Consider the following 19304-nt stretch of genomic DNA (forward strand, 5'->3'; position numbering starts at 1 on the left):
TCGGGTCTTTATTGTTGGGCTCGCTCTGTGAGCAGCCAATCGGAATGCAGCTCCTGACGGGAACGCCTCATATTTTTTACCCACCGTCCAATCAGGGAGCGGCTCCAGCCGGACGCCATTTTGTGTGCCGTAGTGGAGCCCGAGGCTGGAAGCTGCTGCTCGCTAGTTCCGTGTTGTGCAATGGACGGGTGAGTTCTCATGACTTCAGGGTAACGCAGCAGCGGGCCATCGTTCCGAGCAGAAGCGGAGAGTGAGTCCAGGTCAGAGTTCGAGAGCAGCGGGTTGTAAAGGTGTGACTGTGGGGGAGCAGGAAGCGGAGCTAGCTGAGCTAGCTGAGCTAGCTGCAGTGTTAGCTGAGGTCGGGCCAAACCAAAGTGCATCAAACCCCCCTGGTGTTTAACCGTCCAGCGGCACTTTGATCCTGATGGTAGATTCCTGTTATTACAGATAATAAACTAACGAAGAGTCGCACAGCAGCGGACATTCCGCCTCCAGCTTTCTGAAGACCTCACGCCCACAAGCCGGATGTTCCCCCACTGTGGAACTTAGTTGTAGCTTCACGTGTTGAGTCTGAACTGGTTCCACTGGTCTGAGTTTGTTATGATGGTGGGTGAAGACTCGCCACAGTCAACTGGACACTGGGTCACTGTGTGTAACGTGCAGACTGGACTGGTTCCAGTTGCCTTGTGAAATGCAGGACTGTTCCAGAAGGGTCCAGGTTTTAAACATGTCAAGTGGAGTTCAGGTCTCATGGAACCAGTAGAAGCAGCTGCTTAGGTCTCATGGAACCAGTAGAAGCTGCTGCTCAGGTCTCATGGAACCAGTAGAAGCTGCTGCTCAGGTCTCATGGAACCAGTAGAAGCTGCTGCTTAGGTCTCATGGAACCAGTAGAAGCAGCTGCTCAGGTCTCATGGAACCAGTAGAAGCAGCTGCTCAGGTCTCATGGAACCAGTAGAAGCTGCTGCTCAGGTCTCATGGAACCAGTAGAAGCAGCTGCTCAGGTCTCATGGAACCAGTAGAAGCTGCTGCTCAGGTCTCATGGAACCAGTAGAAGCAGCTGCTCAGGTCTCATGGAACCAGTAGAAGCTGCTGCTCAGGTCTCATGGAACCAGTAGAAGCTGCTGCTCAGGTCTCATGGAACCAGTAGAAGCAGCTGCTCAGGTCTCATGGAACCAGTAGAAGCAGCTGCTCAGGTCTCATGGAACCAGTAGAAGCTGCTGCTCAGGTCTCATGGAACCAGTAGAAGCTGCTGCTCAGGTCTCATGGAACCAGTAGAAGCAGCTGCTCAGGTCTCATGGAACCAGTAGAAGCAGCTGCTCAGGTCTCATGGAACCAGTAGAAGCAGCTGCTCACGTCTCAGTCCCAGTTGGTCTCATAGATCTGAACAAGGTGTGTCTTCCTGTTCTTTACCCTCAACAAGAGGAAAACTACCAAAACACTATTAAGCACATTGCTAATGTTAGCATTAGCAACTTTTGATTTGCCAATCAGAAACAAACTTTGTCCCCAGAGGTTAAAACACGTGTTAAATCTTGTTTGCTACTATCTATATCAATTGTAAATAACCCTATATAATATTTAATGGATGAATTCAAAGCTCCTGGTAGTTAGGCATGTCTTTACAGAAAAACGGGTCTTATCTCTCTATGATCTCAAGAAGGTCCTTCCTGCTTTTATTTAATCTCGTTTAGATTAATGTAATTCATTGTTTTCAGGCCACAAATCAATTTCACGCCTTCAGCTGGTTCAGATCGCAGCTGTTTGGTTTTTGAAGACAAGATATCAACCCTGTCTCTCACTAGTTACCTGTTAGTTTTAGAATTGATATCAAGATTTTACGGATGACTTTTAAAGCACTCCATGGTTCAGCTACATTACTGAACCGCTGCTACCTTACGATCCAGAGTGCAGCCTCAGATCCCCGGGCCCCGCTGGCGGCCCCAAGTCCCGGCTCAATACTTCAGGTGACCGGGCTTTTCAGTCAGGCCCCTCAGCTCTGAAACTCCCTTCCTGAGGATTTGAGGCTTGCAGATTCAGTGACATCTTTTAAATCACTTCTCAAAAGCATCTTTTTAATAAAGCTTAATATTAATCCGGTTCACCGTTCTTTTAATATGTTATCTGTAAAATTTTACTCTGATTTTTTTTTTTTGCCTCTGTCCTGTCATAGTTAGGGTTAGCTCTGTAAAGCACTTAAAGTTTATTATTATTGTATGTAGCCTGTTTTTGCAAAAACAAATTATACATCTTTTAGGGACCGATAAGCAGAACTAATAATGTGACCTTTCCTGACGGTTACCTGGCACTTTAGATTTAGTTCTAATTTGGAACCCAGTTTAGGTTCCCAACCCTAGATGTGACGGTAATTAAAACTGATAAGTTGATTTGTTTGTAGTTATGAACATTTGTTCACTCTTTGTCTGGATGTATGAAGACATTCAGAATGGAAATCAGTAGCAGGACACAGTTGGACTTATTGTGAATGTTGCTGCTCCATCAGGACTCATTGTGCCCTGGAGCTTTGTTTTCCATCTGGTTTAACGTCTGTTCAGTCGTTTCATTGTTGGCCAGAGCAGCAGGTTTTTATTTTAAATATCCCTGTGACTCAAATGCTCATTTACATTCTCACATTTAACTCTTACCTGCACACGCTCGTGTACTGTGCAGTGTGAAATGTGAGGGCTTGTGTTTTCTGAGGTATCACTAAACTTCTGATTGTTTCCTTGTAAGATCTGTGATTGGGTATTGATTCGGGGCCGGATGATTTTGGCAGAATATTTTTTATCACAAAATAATTTTCACATTGGTCAATACTGTTGTTCAGTGTCATCCGTAAAACCGCTCTTAATGGTTCAGAATGACCAGACTGGCCTGTTTTTAATACGATCGCCAGTGAAGGCAACATCGTGGGGTCGAAAGATTCATCGTTTTTGCTAATTAATCTGCGCTGATAGGATGTTCTCCACCTGTCAGCAGGGACGTGAGAAGAGGCCACATGCACGACAGACTTTTAACACTTAATTGATTGCTATTAAAGTCGCTGATCGTCTTTATAGAAGTCATTGATCATCTTTGTGCGGTCGCTCATCATCCTTATGTGCGATCGCTGATCATTTTTTATGTGTGATCACGGATTCGTTTGCCTTAACGTTCTGTTGCTAATTGTCTTTAAGTGGGGTTGCAGATCGGTCACTAATCTTCTTTATGTTCCGTCGCTGATTGAATTTATGTGAGGGCCGCTGATCGTCATGTTCGGTCGCTGATCGTCTTTACGTTCGGTCGCTGATCGTCTTTATGTTCGGCCGCTGATCGTCTTTACGTTCGGCCGCTGATCGTCTTTACGTTCGGCCGCTGATCGTCTTTACGTTCGGCCGCTGATCGTCATGTTCGGTCGCTGATCGTCTTTACGTTCGGTCGCTGATCGTCTTTATGTTCGGCTGCTGATCGTCTTAACGGTCAGTCGCTGATCGTTTTTACGTTCGGCCGCTGATCGTCTTTACGTTCGGCCGCTGATCGTCTTTACGTTCGGCCGCTGATCGTCTTAACGGTCCGTCGCTGATCGCTTTACGTTCGCCGCTGATCGTCTTTACGTTCGGCCGCTGATCGTCTTTACGTTCGGCCGCTGATCGTCTTTACGTTCGGCCGCTGATCGTCTTTACGTTCGGCCGCTGATCGTCTTTACGTTCGGCCGCTGATCGTCTTTACGTTCGGTCGCTGATCGTCATGTTCGGTCGCTGATCGTCTTTACGTTCGGTCGCTGATCGTCTTTACGTTCGGTCGCTGATCATCTTTTCTCTTCCTCCATCTCCTCAGTAAAAAACATCTTTTAACCTCTTCATTTTTTTGCTAATTCATTTTTTTCTCTCTCCTTCTAACACGCTGTCTTTTCTTCACAGCGGTGTCCACCACGATTTAACAGTTGGTACCAAGGTAGGCACCTCTGCTTCCTTTTCATCCTCTGCTTCTTCCTCCTCTCCTCTTCCTCTCTCTGGTTTGTTTTCTGCTGTGAACTTTGAGTGTGTGACGGACAAGACGTTTCATCTTGAACCATGTTCTGTGTAGTTTTTGTTTTCGGATTGGTTCAAACTGCAGCAGTGATTCCACCACATTCCTCAGTCTTTAGAGAATCCGATGAACTTGAGTTGCATCAGCTGCTGACACAAAGTTCATCTGATTATTGATTATCAGTCATTTCCTCTGCTCAATAATCAGCTGTTATTCACAGGAATACTTCCCTTTCAGTGTCAGCCCGGGAAAATACTTTCTTTAACTGAAGAAAGAAATCGTTTTATTTTCTTGCACTTTGATCCAATTTAATTTAGAAATAGATTCAGACAACGTTAGCAGATCTGAGATCAGGGAACGCCTGGAGGAAAATATCTTGAAATCGATGACTTTGTTCTGACGTCTTTATTTTGACGTATTTAATGTTGAAACAGGAAGTGATTCGAGAACAACAGCTGCTGGCGCTAGTGTTGAACAAATTCAATTTCACACTTTCCGAGCTCTACTTCATCTGATCAGCTGATGATAATTTATTATTGATTATTACTAATTATTTCCTCATTTGAAGTTGATAAAAAAATGGCTCAAAACTATTTATCTATGATCAGAAATTATTGAAGACATTTTTAAATTGAAATGTTATTTTTTAAACAACTTAATATCCCTAATAAAAACTTGATGATTGAGGAATTGACAGTAACATTAGATCTGTCCTCAGTTTTATAAATCACCAGTTCTTTTCGCGATTCACCTTTAACTCGTTCTTCACTTAGTTCATAACAAGTCAGTAAAAGATGAAACTGATTAGTTCAGTGTCGGATCAAACACAGAATTCTTCTCAGAACATTTATCTTTTTTAACTTTTATTAGCGTGAGATGAAACAGACACAGCTGGACACCAGCAGGGGGCACTCTGGGATTAAATTCAGATCCTCCAGCATTTTTATTAGAAAAATGAAAGAAATTCATCACAAACAAACCGATCAGTGAATCAACAACGTGATCATGTCGATCTGCTGCCTGGCCGCCCGAGTCCGGTGGCTGGTCCCCAGCTGTCAGACATGGAGACAACGAGACGTCTCTGGTTTCTGCTTCATTATTCATCAGTAGAATCAGTAAAGACAACTGAGCTGCTCTGTTCACGTCTGCTCAGTTTCATCACTTAAGCTTTTTTCACACATGAACTGAACCACAGACCTGACATGTTCTGGAGGTTCTGTGTGTGAGAACACAAACGTCTGAGTCCGTGTCTCTGGACATTTTCTAGATGTTTTCCTGCAGCCTCCTAGTAAAATGTCCTGAAGCTTCCCAGTGAGCGAGTGGACGTGTCGATGAGGTTTCTAACTCGTGACGGACGTGAAACTGGAAGAACACAAATATCTCAGGATGAAGAAGAGGAGCCGTACACGTAGAAGACGTCAACTTGGAAACACGAGGAGGTTCCAGATCTTCTGGTGATGAGGGCCAACGCCGGTGTGGATGAGCTGTAAACAACAACACTGATCTTTCCACAGCAGAGTTTATACGTCATGTCCGGCCTCCTGCTGCTCTACAGGCTCCGCCCCTGCTGCTCTACAGGCTCCGCCCCTCGCCTGGATGTTCCCACATGTTCCTGTTTGAACGAGTCGGGACCCAACAACCTGCTGCTGCTGCTGCTTCAGAGACACTGACTACACAACATGTCCTGATGCTATTTCATGTCAGAAAAAAGTTTTTAAAACATTTTACTGTAGACGTCACATTTGACCTTTGACCTCTAGTTTCAGATGTGTAGAAACTTTGTAAGAGGAAATGAAACCTGTCCATCAGAGGAAATGATGAACACTGAGGTGTTCAGGTGAATGAAGAGGAGACGATCAGATGACAATAATGATTTCACCGCTGTTATTGATTATTGTTGATCTGGTCGCCGTTTCTCTGGGTAAAGAGTCTGAGTTTGTTTACATTTGTTTTTTATTGAGCCTCACAGATGAAGAATTCCCCGCCCAGCGCTCTGTGTTTCATTTGTGTGTGAACGCTGATGTTTTGTCTCTGTTGCAGAGAGGATCTGACGACCTTTTCCCCAGCGTCTCCATTGGTCCATATATCATGAGCACCACAGGTGAGGGTCACTGCTGCGTCCACACTGACGCATTTCAGTTTAAAACGTATCACTGTTGCTATGGTTACGCCTCACAGAGTTTTCCAGCCCCTAAATCAGAGACTTGTGTAAATGCTGCAGGTCTCATACAACAAAACAATACAACATCATTTTTTATCTGATTCAATGAACAAAGTTAAAGTCGTGGATTCATCACATTTCTGCAGAATTTAACCCCCCCCAACCAACTAACTGGTAACTAATGTAGTAATCTGTCTGAGAGAGAGACACCGTATTAATTACCTAGTTTAAGATGTCTTGAACTTGGATTATGACTAGTCATAATTTGATTGTAGATGTCTGTAATACATATAGAAACAACATTGTACAAGAAGAGGAAGTTGCTTGAAAGTGTAAAATGTAGCTTTTCTCTTTTTATCCGATTTAATGATCGATAAATCAAAAAAAAACTTTAGTTGTAGTCCTAGTCAGGTCATGTGACCCTAACCTGCTTTTTCCTATTGTCTGTAGCCAATGGCAACGACAGCAAGAAGTTTAAAGGTGACATAAGAGGGCCTGGCGTCCCGTCCAGGGTCATCCACATCCGCAAGCTCCCCAACGACATCACTGAGGCTGAGGTCATCAGCCTGGGTCTGCCCTTCGGAGACGTCTCCAACCTGCTAATGCTCAAAGCCAAGAATCAGGTCCAGGTCTCAGATTGGTAGAGTTTACAGAGAGGTGACTGCGCTCATTCCTGACCTCTGACCTGTCTCCTCAGGCCTTCTTAGAGATGTCCTCGGAGGACGCAGCTCAGAACATGGTGGGTTATTACTCCACAGTGATGCCGATCATCAGACACCACCCGGTCTACGTCCAGTTCTCCAACCACAAGGAGCTGAAGACGGACAACTCACCCAACCAGGAGGTAAGAGTGTTGGCATTTGTTAGCTGTAAGCCAGACGTCCTGCAGCCAGACATTGTGACCATCTGCCCCGCCCCCCCTTGTCCCCCCTTGTCCTAGAGGGCCCAGGCGGCTCTTCGGGCCCTCACTATGTCTCATGTGGACATGGCGGTGGTGGCACCCAGCACGGTGCTGAGGGTGGTGGTGGAAAACCTGGTCTACCCCGTCACACTGGACGCCCTCTGCCAGGTGACATCCGCACGACACCACACAACTTTAAACATCATTAACTAAAAATAAACTTTATTTATACAAAACTTAACAAACGCAAAGTTCTTTACACATGGATCAAAACATTTTAAGGCTGAGACAAATTACATCAATAAAAGGTATTAAAATAATAAACCGGCGTGTTGGCGATGGTACGGGGATCAATGAAGTTTTTTTTTTTTTAGATTTAAAAGGCGCCAGTGGTTTTGAAACCGCAGGTCCCGGGCCCCATCGCTGGGGGCGAGGAGCCTAGCTCTCAGTAAAGACCAGTCTATACAGAGAAGAGGAGGATTTGTTAAAGTTCTGCTCTTGTTCTTAGATCTTCTCTAAGTTCGGCAACGTGTTGAGGATCATCGTCTTCACCAAGAACAGTCAGTTCCAGGCTCTGCTGCAGTATCCTGATGGAGCGTCTGCCCAGGCAGCTAAACTGGTGAGTGCCGCCCCCTACAGGAAGATAAATGGGGACACCTGGTGCGCCCAGGAAGCAGCAGAGAACTGATGTGTCTATGTTTCAGTCTCTGGACGGACAGAACATCTATAACGGCTGCTGCACTCTGAGGATCAGCTTCTCTAAACTCACCAGCCTCAACGTCAAGTACAACAATGAGAAGAGTCGAGACTTCACCAGACCTGACCTTCCAGCTGGAGATAGCCATCCCGCGCTGGAGCACCCGGCCATGGCCACAGCCTTCAGTAAGAGACGCAGCACTGGTGAAGGGCAGGTGCAGCGCTGACGGCCCCTGTTGGAGCCCTCTATGGCGTTTAGTAAAACAGACTCGGCTCAGACTCGGTAAAGACTCAGACTTCTCTTCTCTTCCTCAGCTCCAGGCATCTTTTCAGCTGCACCTTACGCCGGAGCGACTCACACTTTCCCTCCGGCCTTCACCATCCAGCCTACAAGTAAGTCTCACCTTTGTGACTTCACAGCTTCAGTCCTGTGAGAGCTGTCTGTTTCCATGGATACAGTGACAAGAGGAAGTTATCAGTAGACTTTAATCAAATAAATGATGTAGAAGAATGTTCTGGAAGTGTAGTTTTTACTAAGGAGCTGTTAGATTGAATCTGAGATAAGAGAGGGAAACAGGTTCATATGGATTCCTGAGGTCATGTCTCATCATTTTATATTATGACCCTGGATGGGTCCGTGTTGGGGTCTACAGTGGAGTTGTCCTGAATGGACTCAGAGCTGGTGCCGTCTCTTCAGACTGGATCAGGACTCTTGTGCAGTTGGTGGTTCAGGTGCTTACTGGTCTCACCTCTCTCAGTGTCCTCCCCCTACACAGGCCTGACGGTCCCCGCTCTGCCCGGAGCACTGGCCTCTCTGTCCCTGCCGGGGGCCACCAGGCTGGGATTCCCCCCCATGTCTCCTGGACACTGTGTCCTGTTGGTCAGCAACCTGAACCCTGAGGTGAGTCTGTCACTGCACCTGAGAAAGTCCTCTGGTCCTCATCTCATTTTCTCCCACGCTGTTTACACTGAGAACATCATTCAAGTCAGATACTGATACAGCAGCTGATATATATATTTACATATAAAATATAAACTCCATGTATTTGAGGTTTGATATTTTGAACTAACAACCTTTTATAAAGAAATATAAAGAAATGAAAACCGAAATATATAGAAGTTGAATTAAATTTATTATAATTTTTTGCATTGTTAATTGTATAATAAAAATCAGAGGAGAACAAACATCCAGAATAAAGGAAACAGTTCCAGCTGCTAAATGCAGGAAGAACAGCTGGTTAAACATCTGGGATTGTTTTTATAGTAAAACTGTTCATTAACAAGAGCAGATCTGAATATAATCTCACATCTACATGGATTCTCATTGTGTCTTTCAGGTGAAGCTTTATACTGTTTGATCTCTTATCTCCAACTTAACCTGGAGCAGTTTAGCTGCTCAGCAGAAGTTACCGTGGTGATTTACCCCGAAGTGAACGAGTTAACTTGATAACAACAAATCCTGCTTCATGGGACAGAGCCCTGTACACACACACACACACACACACACACACACACACACACACACACACACACACACACACACACACACACACACACACACACACACACACACACACCTGTCCATTTACGTGTGAACATGTTCTCATATTGACCTCATCTGACCCCCCCCCCCCTCCAAAGGTGTTAACCTTCTGATTGACCCCTCACCTGTTTCTTTTTGTTTCTTTAATTTGTTGCCATGGAAACACCTCGGACCCTCCCACCTTTACCTGTCCTGTCCCTCCGCTGCCTTCTGTCTTTAAAGAGAGTTACGCCCCACTGCCTCTTTATTCTCTTTGGTATGTTGTCACAAGCTTCTTATTTTGATTATCACCTGCTTGATTTGAAGTTTCTGTTTGTTGTTTTCATTTAAAAAAGATTTTTGACGATGATTTGACTTTATTCACAATATCTGCAGCTCGGCCACAAAGACCCCACACTGATCATAAACCAGCGTGTTGTGACTTTATGTAAAGATGTCATCTTGTGGTGATGACATTCCGCCCGAACACGCGCTCGACCAATCATTAGTCACTCTCAGCTGTCAATCATGACGTCTCAGTTTTTTAACAGTGAAAAGACTAAAATGTGAATTTTCTTTGACAGAGCTTTACAGTGTGATTAGCATCTGGTCCGACGTGTCTAGTAGTCGGACTCAGTTTAAACAGGAAACCTCAGTGAACATGGGCGAGATGCAGTTATTGTGCGTTTGGTCTTATTTCAGTGAGTCTTAGTTTTCAGTTTGCATGTCTGGTTTCTTTTAGTTTCACTGCTGAATCAGCTGCTCTTGTTTTTCTTAGTCAACACTCACATGGTTCATCGCTCCTACACAGTGAAATCTGCCACTTTTTAATTTTTCACTCACCCGGAGTTGTTTCCATACAATGTCTCCCTTGTATGACGAGGAATTCCTGTCAAAATTACACTCCCAGGTTTTTGACACCAGCTCCTCCACAGATTTCATTATTAAGACATTAATACACAGGAAGTCCTGATTTATTTTATCTGATCATTAGAACAAGGGTCAGTGTTTCGGCAGGATGTAGACAGACCATGGTCACAGGTTTAACATGTTTAACATGTTTAACATGTGTAACATATTTGTATGACGTGTAGAAAGTGTTTAACCTGTGTTTTTATGACTGTCTGAAGGTGTTTATGGCGACGTGATGAGAGTAAAGATCCTGTTCAACAAGAAGGAAAACGCTCTGGTTCAGATGTCTGACTGCACACAGGCTCAGCTAGGTAACACCCTCCTGCTGCTGCTCGGAAATGTCTGACGTCGTTGAAAGCAACATTTAATCAGGGAAACTTGACTTTTACATCCAATATAGACATTACTGCTCCATTATAATGGTTTTATTAGCTGAGTCCTTGTCTGTTCAGAAGCTTGAACAGTGTTTTCCACTGGTCTGGTTTGCAGCTATGAGTCACCTGAGTGGCCAGCGGCTGCATGGGAAGCCCCTGCGCATCACGCTGTCCAAACACACCAACGTCCAGCTTCCCCGTGAAGGACACGAGGACCAGGGCCTGACCAAAGAGTACAGCAGTTCCCCTCTTCACCGCTTCAAGAAACCCGGCTCCAAGAACTACTCCAACATCTTCCCACCTTCTGCCACCCTGCACCTCTCCAACATCCCGTAAGTCCTTCAACTGCTCCATCACCTGGCTGGTAGTCCAAACACAGGGATACACCAGAGACCAAACTAAGAAGACCTACAACCTCTCTCGTATCTGTTTTTATCTTTAGCCCTGCTGTAGTAGAAGATGACCTCAAGGTGCTGTTTTCCAGCTCAGGATCAATGGTCAACGGCTTCAAGTTCTTCCAGTAAGTCTAAAGTCCTGCCTTTCTCCTGTATCCCAAATGCCCTGTTCTTCATCTGTGACCTGAGGTCATAAAGTCTTTATCTATACCCTCAAGCCTCTCTCTTTGTCCTTTTTCGCAAGCCTTTGTCCTTCCCCTGATGTCTGTACCCTCGCCGTAATCTGCAGTAATTCAAGCCTTCATCCTTTTGTTGAAGTCCCTCGACCTGTGTGTGCTGAAGATGCTTCATTCTTACTTTGAACTACCTGTTCTTATCCCAGCCTAAAACCTTCAAACTCTTTCCCAAAGTCCTCTTCCCTTAACCTTTTATCCCTGGTCTCAAAACCCTGGGGTCTTGTCCCTGCCCTAAATACCTTTTCCTTGGCATTGATTCCTTCATCTAGTCCTGATGCCTGTTGTTCTGGTGAAACCTTCATGTTGAATCCCTTATCTACCATGTATCTGTGCCCTGAAGTCCCCTTCCTTCAGCTCTTAATTCAAATGGTGTCCAGAAGCATCATCCTTGTTCTGAAGTCCTTGTACCCACCCAGAAAACGTCATCATGTCCTAAAATGTAGTTATTGTCTAGTCCCTGTACGCGCACTGCCCTGAAGCTTCATCCTGAATTCCTGTTCTTTGGCATTAAGTCCTTGTCTTGCTCTGAACCTTCGATCTTCCTCCAAAATCTGTCCCTCATCCCTCATCCATTTCATAAACCCTTCCGTATCTGCATTGCATGTTTATATCCTCAAACCATGATCTTATCTTGAAATCTTTAACTTTACCATGAAGTCGCTGTCCTCATCCTGTCCTGGTGCCGTCAAGAATGCATTATGCCAAAGAGTGTCCTCACTAAGAGAGCTGTACAAACGTGTGTGGGTGGTAGAGAGACGAGTCACCAGTCTGTGAAGGATTTGACCAGTTTAATGAAAGTGTGGATCACGATGTGTGGATATCGTGGTTACAAATAAATCAACGTTTGATTCCTAGTGAACCTGCAGCGGTTCAGAGACGTCCTTCATGTGTCCCAGGACGAATGTTCACACTGCTACACCACATGTTGATATACGGGGGGGGGGGGCATTTCCCTGAAACCTCCCCTGTCACTCAAATGAAACACGTTGTTTGAAGTCTTGAGAACCTTCTTTTGGTCTCCCCTCCAGGAAGGACCATAAGATGGCTCTGATCCAGATGGGCTCCGTGGAGGAAGCCATCGAGTCGCTCATCGAGTTCCACAACCACGACCTTGGAGAAAACCACCACCTTCGAGTCTCCTTCTCCAAGTCCTCCATCTGAGTCTCTGGATCCTTCGCTCTCCATGTTGTCCACTACACTCCGATCATTCCAACATGTCTGAACCACCATGAACTCTGGTCTGATGTTAAATTATTTAAGAAAAAACTCATGTAGGTTGTTTGCCTTAAAAGAGGATCAGGGTTTCTGGAACACAAACAGTTCTGAGATTATTCTCTGAATTCAGGAAATGAAGTCTGTTAGTTTATCGTCAGGATTTTAAGGAAGAAACAGAATTCACATTGTGTCTTTGTTTTGTAAACCAGTTATTTGAGCCTCTCTTGCCTTTTGACTTAATCTCAGAGTCTGGTATTAAAGTCAGTATTTTAATTTATTTCTCCAGAATTGGGACTTGAATCCTTTAAATCTTGACTTGGCTCAGACTTCTTTCTTTCAGCTGAGTTTTGTTTCCCGAGGCTCTCGTCCTCTCCCCTCTGACCAACACTCGTGTCTTCAACAAACCAGTTCTGATAAATGAATTTACCCTCAGATCTGAGACCAGGGACCTGGTTTGGCCTTCAGACGACACTGTGCCTTATTCCTGGAGTCAGAATGATCTCTTGAGAAAGATCTCCCATCATGCCTCTGTAAATTGGCAGTTTACAGTTGATAAAGGTTTACTGTTGATGAGCTGTATTACAGATATATTCATATGTAGGTGTATTTTATTGTTGGTCTTTGTGTTAGTGTTTTGTACTGCGGGTTGTTGTAGCATCACACATGTGAACTGACTCATAGCCGTTGTTGGGTTTTTAGTCCTAGGGTCTATTTTATGTTCCTTTTGGATTTCTTGATTTCCATGTATGCAATCACGTTTTATTCAAATCAGATATTGTAGCAATATTTTAATCATTCCTGAGCTTTTATTGGTTTGTTTTGGGTGAATTGTGGTTCTGCTCTGCTGCCTTTATGATGTGCGGACAAATGTTTCCCGTTTTCTGTTGTGAGTTGTGATGTTAGCTCGTCTGTTACGCTGTGAACGGTTTTATTTATTAGTTTGTGATCCACTTCAGCTGAAACCAAAAACGGTTTTCTAGATGCAAACGAACGCACCTGCCTCAGGTTTCTGGTTTTAAGGACTAAAAAAGCAAACTCTGATCTGGTTTATTCTTTTCTCTGGATTCAGCCCAACGCTGCAACTTTGGTCTCTATTAAAATGGGCGTTTGTTCCGTGCAGTGCCTTCACCGCCGCGCTGAGACGTTGGTTCCTCTTGGTTCGGACAGTTTGACAGAAGACGATGGTGACTGGTTTGTTTGTGTCTTCACTTTATTACGTTGACATTCCAGCTGCTCAGACGTTGTCATGACGACATGTTTCCTCATGGTGCATTCAGGGCACCTGGGAGATTATTTTGACAGTAAAATAAAATAAAAAATCTGTTTGTTAACGGATGCTGTGTCGCAGGTCAGTCTCTTCAAGTCGGGACTTCCTGTTCAGGCTCCTGCAGAGTATCCCACAATGCATTGTACTTCAGGCATTGACTCTGTCTGAGACCGGAGACGCCTGTAAACTGACCAATCAGAAAACTACTGGTTCTAATACAGCAGGAAGCTCAGATTAGACAGATTCTGAAAAAACTGTTTTAGTCATTTAAATCATCGACTGACATGAAAGAACGAGACGCAAACAAATTTAGGGTTCACTTCACAGCCAGTTACCATGGTAACTGAGTCAGAGTTAAAGTCACCTCAGGATCAACAAGAGTTTTCATTCAACACCCCCCCATCAAGTAACCTGTCATCACGTGGTCGTTCCTCGACGGTGACGTCAGCCCCTTGTTCATTACTGTGAACATTTAACCTTAATCCTTCAGTTACTGAAAGTTAAATTCTGATGAATGTTTCAGTGGTTTCTCCCAGGTGACTTGAACACATCACGAGCTGTCAGGTGAGGGATGTGGGCGGCGCTGTGGAACTGTACATACGTGTTCTGTAGCACATGTGACAGTTGGTTTTATATCTGATGAAACATCAAAGAAAAAACTGATTAAATCACTTTTTATCTAAAAGTTTCTTTGTCTCAGATTCTGAGTTTGTTGACGTGTGTTGTCTTTTATCAGTTTTTAGGTTTAAAGGTTTCGAAACCGTGATGAAACATTTCACCAATTACACATCTGCTGGTGTAGAGGTCCTGTCCAATCGCACGCCGTCAGTCTCAGCTGTCAATCATGACGTCTCTGTTTTATATCATCAAATAACTGATTGAAACCAAACTGACCAGAAACACTTGAACAAACATCAGAGAGAAGAACGACCTGAAATGACGGAAACATCTTTACAAACATTTAGATTTATTTGTTTGGTTCATGTCCCATTTGCTAACATGGAGGAGGCAGGGTTTATGATCTATACTGTAGCCAGACACCAGGGGGCGATAGACACATCTAACATGTAGTGTAATGCTGGAACTGTTGGTACCATCACATTAGATCAACTTGTCTTTCAGTTTTCTCCTGTTCTGATACGAACAGAATTTATGTGACGTGTCGTTCGAGTCACATGAAATTAGTTTGTTTTTGAAAGTTTTTTACTAATGGATTTAAGTAAATATAAATAAATATATAAATGACGCCTCATTGACAATATTCTGTTTACTCTGCAATTATAATTGAATTCTAAATTTATTAATGAGCCTGTTAAATGTCTCGATGTTCAGAGAAGTTACCAACTCCTGTTAATACACACACACACACACTGTTCAAGTTGTCGAATAAACAGACGGTAAAAAACATTAGATCAGATGATATTCACAGTTGTGTCCACTAGGTGGCGCCATTGTCCACTGATTGGTTTAAAATGTCTGTACACAACATGTCTCCTCACATCTTCTACTGACAGGAAGTCCTCAGTTCATCTGCTCCTTCATCTCCATCAGACATTATGTATAAACACATGAAGTTACAAACTGGTTCTTCTCATGTAGTGAATCCTGTTGATGTGTTCAGGTCCATCAGCATCTGTTGGACTTGTGTCCTGGGAGAGGATCCTCACATGTGACTCTGAGCTTAAGGTGGAGGTTCTCGTGGGTCCTTCATTAAAACATGAGTTTATATTTTCAAACTTTAAATTGAATGTGATGTTGAAGCTGCAGAGAGTCTGAGACTTTATCTGAGAGGACGATCAAAGACTATTGAAGCGTTAACATTCAGTCCTGTGGAAACGACAAGAGAAGATCTGAAGATTAACAGACTGAAGAAGTTCATACTGTCTTCTGATACACACACCGACAGACAAACACACACAGACACACACGCATTCCCATGCTGGACCGCTGACACGCCGCCCAACAAAGAGGGATTGTGGGAAAGAAAAGCTTTGGTACGGCAGCTTTGTCTCAGATCTGAGGTTTAAGATAATCCCCCAAAACACGTGCACACACACACACACACACACACACACACACACAAAATACAAAAGGCAGAACAAGGACTCTGGTTCACACCTGGTATTGACATGTGTTTTTGGTGATTTCACCTCCAGGTGTGATCGGATCTAAATCTGTGTGTCTGTTCACACCTGAACTGAGAGCTGTCCACCGATCTCATCACACCTGGTGGTGAGATGGCTGTGGCCGAGGGGTAGAGCGGTTGGTTCCAACCAGAGGGTCGGCAGCTTGAATCCCAGCCCATGCCGAAGTGTCCTTCGAGTTCAGAATCTGAAGTCCGGATCCAAAGGGCCCCTTCCCGAGCACCTGTTTGTTGTGGTGGGTGGAGCTCTTCCCCTTAAGGAAAGCTACAGCTGAGTCCGTGTCTCGCATCCTTTCCAAGGATAGTTTTCCACAATGGGTCTTCTGACGAGGCTCCCAATTTGTCTTCTCCGTCTTCCAGGCTACCTGCAAGTCAGGGAACGTATCACACCAACTCACTTCTGCCTACCATCCTCTGACAAATCTCACAGAGCGAGTCAACCGGACCTGTAAGACGATGATAGCCTCCCATGTTGGCTCCAAGCACCTACCTGAGTTAACTCTGCTGTCCAGGAATCCAGAGGAGTGACCTCAGCTGAACTCAACCTCCTCCATCCGCCCAGGACCAGTGGATGTGCTGCTACGCTCTCCAGCTTATATGAACATCTCACAGCTCGACGACCTCAAGGTGTTTGTCTCCAGAAAACCATCCCTGGCTTGTTAGTGACAAAAAATGAATTATAAGCATCTGGAGTCTGTCGGTCAGGAGGACGATTGATAATTCCCCTGGTGGAGTTTTCCCTGGATGTGCCGCTGGAAATGAGCTACAGCCGACGACCGACTGACAGACGACCGACTGACAGACGACCGACTGACAGACTGAAGCACTTTGTTATTTCAATGAAACACAGAAGCTGTTTTTTGTGTTGGACAACTGGACTGAACTGGTTTTGGGGTGTTGGGAAAAAACGAAAAGGACAAAACGGATTGGATTAAACTCAAGACTGTGGGATTGGGGCACACACACACACACACACACACACACACACACACACACACACACACACACACACACACACACAAACACTGGTTTGAAATCCATTGATGGAAACTTGATTAGAGTTTTTTTATGTATTTATGTTCTTCTACTGAACTGTTGAGCTGTTTTTGGTTCTCGATTACTTTTCTCTCCCTTTGCTATTATTTACTCTTTGTATTGAGTTTTATGTTCAACTTAATAATAATAATTTATCTGACTTCTTGTGACTAAAAGCCCAAACTCGCTTCAATGGACAATGTGAGGAAAGTAAATTCAGTGATGTTTCATATTTAATGTTTAAACAAAGTTTTAAACATGTTTAATTCTGTTCACGTGTAAAATTATAACGACATTTGAGCTCGTTTTCATTTCTTCGAGGACTTCAGCAGGAAACGACACAGCTCACTCAGGTGTGCTAACACCTACTGAGCACCTACTTTAAATGCTAATTCTCCCGCCTTCAGGCGCCCAAACACTGACCGCCTCCTCGCCATTCTCCGCACGGCGGCCCCCCCGCAGAGTGACCGCTGCAAACAAACACAACATGGCTGTCAAACAGCTGATCCAGCTGCCACCCACAGAAACGCCATGTGTGTGGTTTGATGAGCAGTCACGCGTGTTTGACATGTTGAGAGCAGAAGAAAACGGTGTTTGGACAGAGTAGAAGAAGAGACTCAGACTAATGGTCGTCACTGACAGGTCCATCTCAGGTTTAATAGGACAGCTTCAGTGCTTCTGCCTCAAACACAGATTATGCAAACACTCCGGTCACTGGACTCCATCACCGCTGCCGACACCGGCGGCTTGATGCTCGACCATCAGCGACCCCCCTGGGCTGCTCTGTCCTGCAGCTGAGATCAGACGTGAATAATCCTCCACTTTCATAAGAATCACTTGTTGTTTGGGTGATAATCAAACCTTTAATTGGTCATAGACCACACACACACACAGCAGGTCAATTGTAGGCTGACGAATCAGCAGACAGTCAATTGAGTTGTGTGTCTGTTTGGAGGTCGACTCCTGCTGAGACGCTTCTTCTCCTTCAACAAGGACAAACACAAAGCACAACCTGGCACACAGAAGGTTCCTGTGATGTATGAGGTTCTCCGTGGAACCACATACATCACAGAAGATTTTCCAATTCAATATAAAGTGGAGTCAGGTTCTTCAGTGACGTGTATGAAGTCGTCAGGTTTCTCTAAATATCACTGGGTTCTGAACCAATAGGAGGCTGTTCAATGATGGTTCTATGTCAAACCAAAGGACCACTGGAGAACCTGCCTCCCTGCAGACCGATGTTACCTGCTCCAGATGTTTCCTCAGGTCCATTAGAACGGACCGATGTTACCTGCTCCAGATGTTTCCTCAGGTCCATTAGAACGGACCGATGTTACCTGCTCCAGATGTTTCCTCTGTATCATTGGAACGGACTGATGTTACCTGCTCCAGATGTTTCCTCAGGTCCATTAGAACGGACCGATGTTACCTGCTAATGTTTCCTCCACCGTCCTGTTTGACTACCTCTCAGATGTTTCTCTGTATCATTGGAACGGACTGATGTTACCTGCTCCAGATGTTTCCTCTGTATCATTGGAACGGACTGATGTTACCTGCTCCAGATGTTTCCTCAGGTCCATTAGAACGGACCGATGTTACCTGCTCCAGATGTTTCCTCAGGTCCATTAGAACGGACCGATGTTACCTGCTCCAGATGTTTCCTCTGTATCATTGGAACGGACTGATGTTACCTGCTCCAGATGTTTCCTCTGTATCATTGGAACGGACTGATGTTACCTGCTCCAGATGTTTCCTCAGGTCCATTAGAACGACCGATGTTACCTGCTCCAGATGTTTCCTCTGTATCATTGGAATGGACCGATGTTACCTGCTCCAGATGTTTCCTCAGGTTCATTAGAACGTACCGATGTTACCTGCTCCAGATGTTTCCTCTGTATCATTGGAACGGACTGATGTTACCTGCTCCAGATGTTTCCTCTGTATCATTGGAACGGACCGATGTTACCTGCTCCAGATGTTTCCTCAGGTTCATTAGAATGGACTGATGTTACCTGCTCCAGATGTTTCCTCAGGTCCATTAGAACGGACTGATGTTACCTGCTCCAGATGTTTCCTCAGGTTCATTAGAATGGACTGATGTTACCTGCTCCAGATGTTTCCTCTGTATCATTGGAACGGACCGATGTTACCTGCTCCAGATGTTTCCTCAGGTCCACTAGAACGGGCCGATGTTACCTGCTCCAGATGTTTCCTCAGGTTCATTAGAATGGACTGATGTTACCTGCTCCAGATGTTTCCTCAGGTCCACTAGAAAGGACTGATGTTACCTGCTCCAGATGTTTCCTCAGGTCCACTAGAACGGACCGATGTTACCTGCTCCAGATGTTTCCTCAGGTTCATTAGAATGGACTGATGTTACCTGCTCCAGATGTTTCCTCAGGTCCACTAGAACGGACCGATGTTACCTGCTCCAGATGTTTC

The 19304-nt window shown here is 44.7% G+C and overlaps 2 protein-coding genes across 11 annotated transcripts in view; both read left to right on the forward strand.

Annotated features, from left to right (window-relative positions):
* The window catches only part of LOC118121592 (receptor expression-enhancing protein 6), a 719670-nt gene that overhangs the window by 475766 nt on the left and 224600 nt on the right, over nucleotides 1-19304 (forward strand). The window lies entirely within an intron of this gene.
* Nucleotides 30-14372, forward strand: ptbp1b (polypyrimidine tract binding protein 1b). Of its 5 annotated transcripts, none has more exons than XM_035176519.1 (15): nucleotides 30-250; nucleotides 3897-3930; nucleotides 6046-6106; nucleotides 6617-6789; nucleotides 6864-7010; nucleotides 7107-7235; nucleotides 7576-7686; nucleotides 7772-7949; nucleotides 8079-8156; nucleotides 8522-8664; nucleotides 9529-9562; nucleotides 10416-10508; nucleotides 10687-10903; nucleotides 11014-11091; nucleotides 12231-14372. In XM_035176519.1, the coding sequence occupies exons 1-15, from the start codon at nucleotides 45-47 to the stop codon at nucleotides 12361-12363; spliced, it is 1815 nt and encodes a 604-aa protein (XP_035032410.1). In that variant the 5' UTR covers nucleotides 30-44; the 3' UTR covers nucleotides 12364-14372. The 5 variants fall into 5 exon arrangements, with proteins under 5 accessions (XP_035032410.1, XP_035032411.1, XP_035032416.1 ...); XM_035176523.2 differs by having other exon boundaries at nucleotides 122-260; XM_035176520.1 differs by lacking the exon at nucleotides 3897-3930 and having other exon boundaries at nucleotides 30-188.

This window comes from Hippoglossus stenolepis, chromosome 14 (genome assembly GCF_022539355.2).
Source record: "Hippoglossus stenolepis isolate QCI-W04-F060 chromosome 14, HSTE1.2, whole genome shotgun sequence".
Lineage (NCBI taxonomy): Eukaryota > Metazoa > Chordata > Actinopteri > Pleuronectiformes > Pleuronectidae > Hippoglossus > Hippoglossus stenolepis.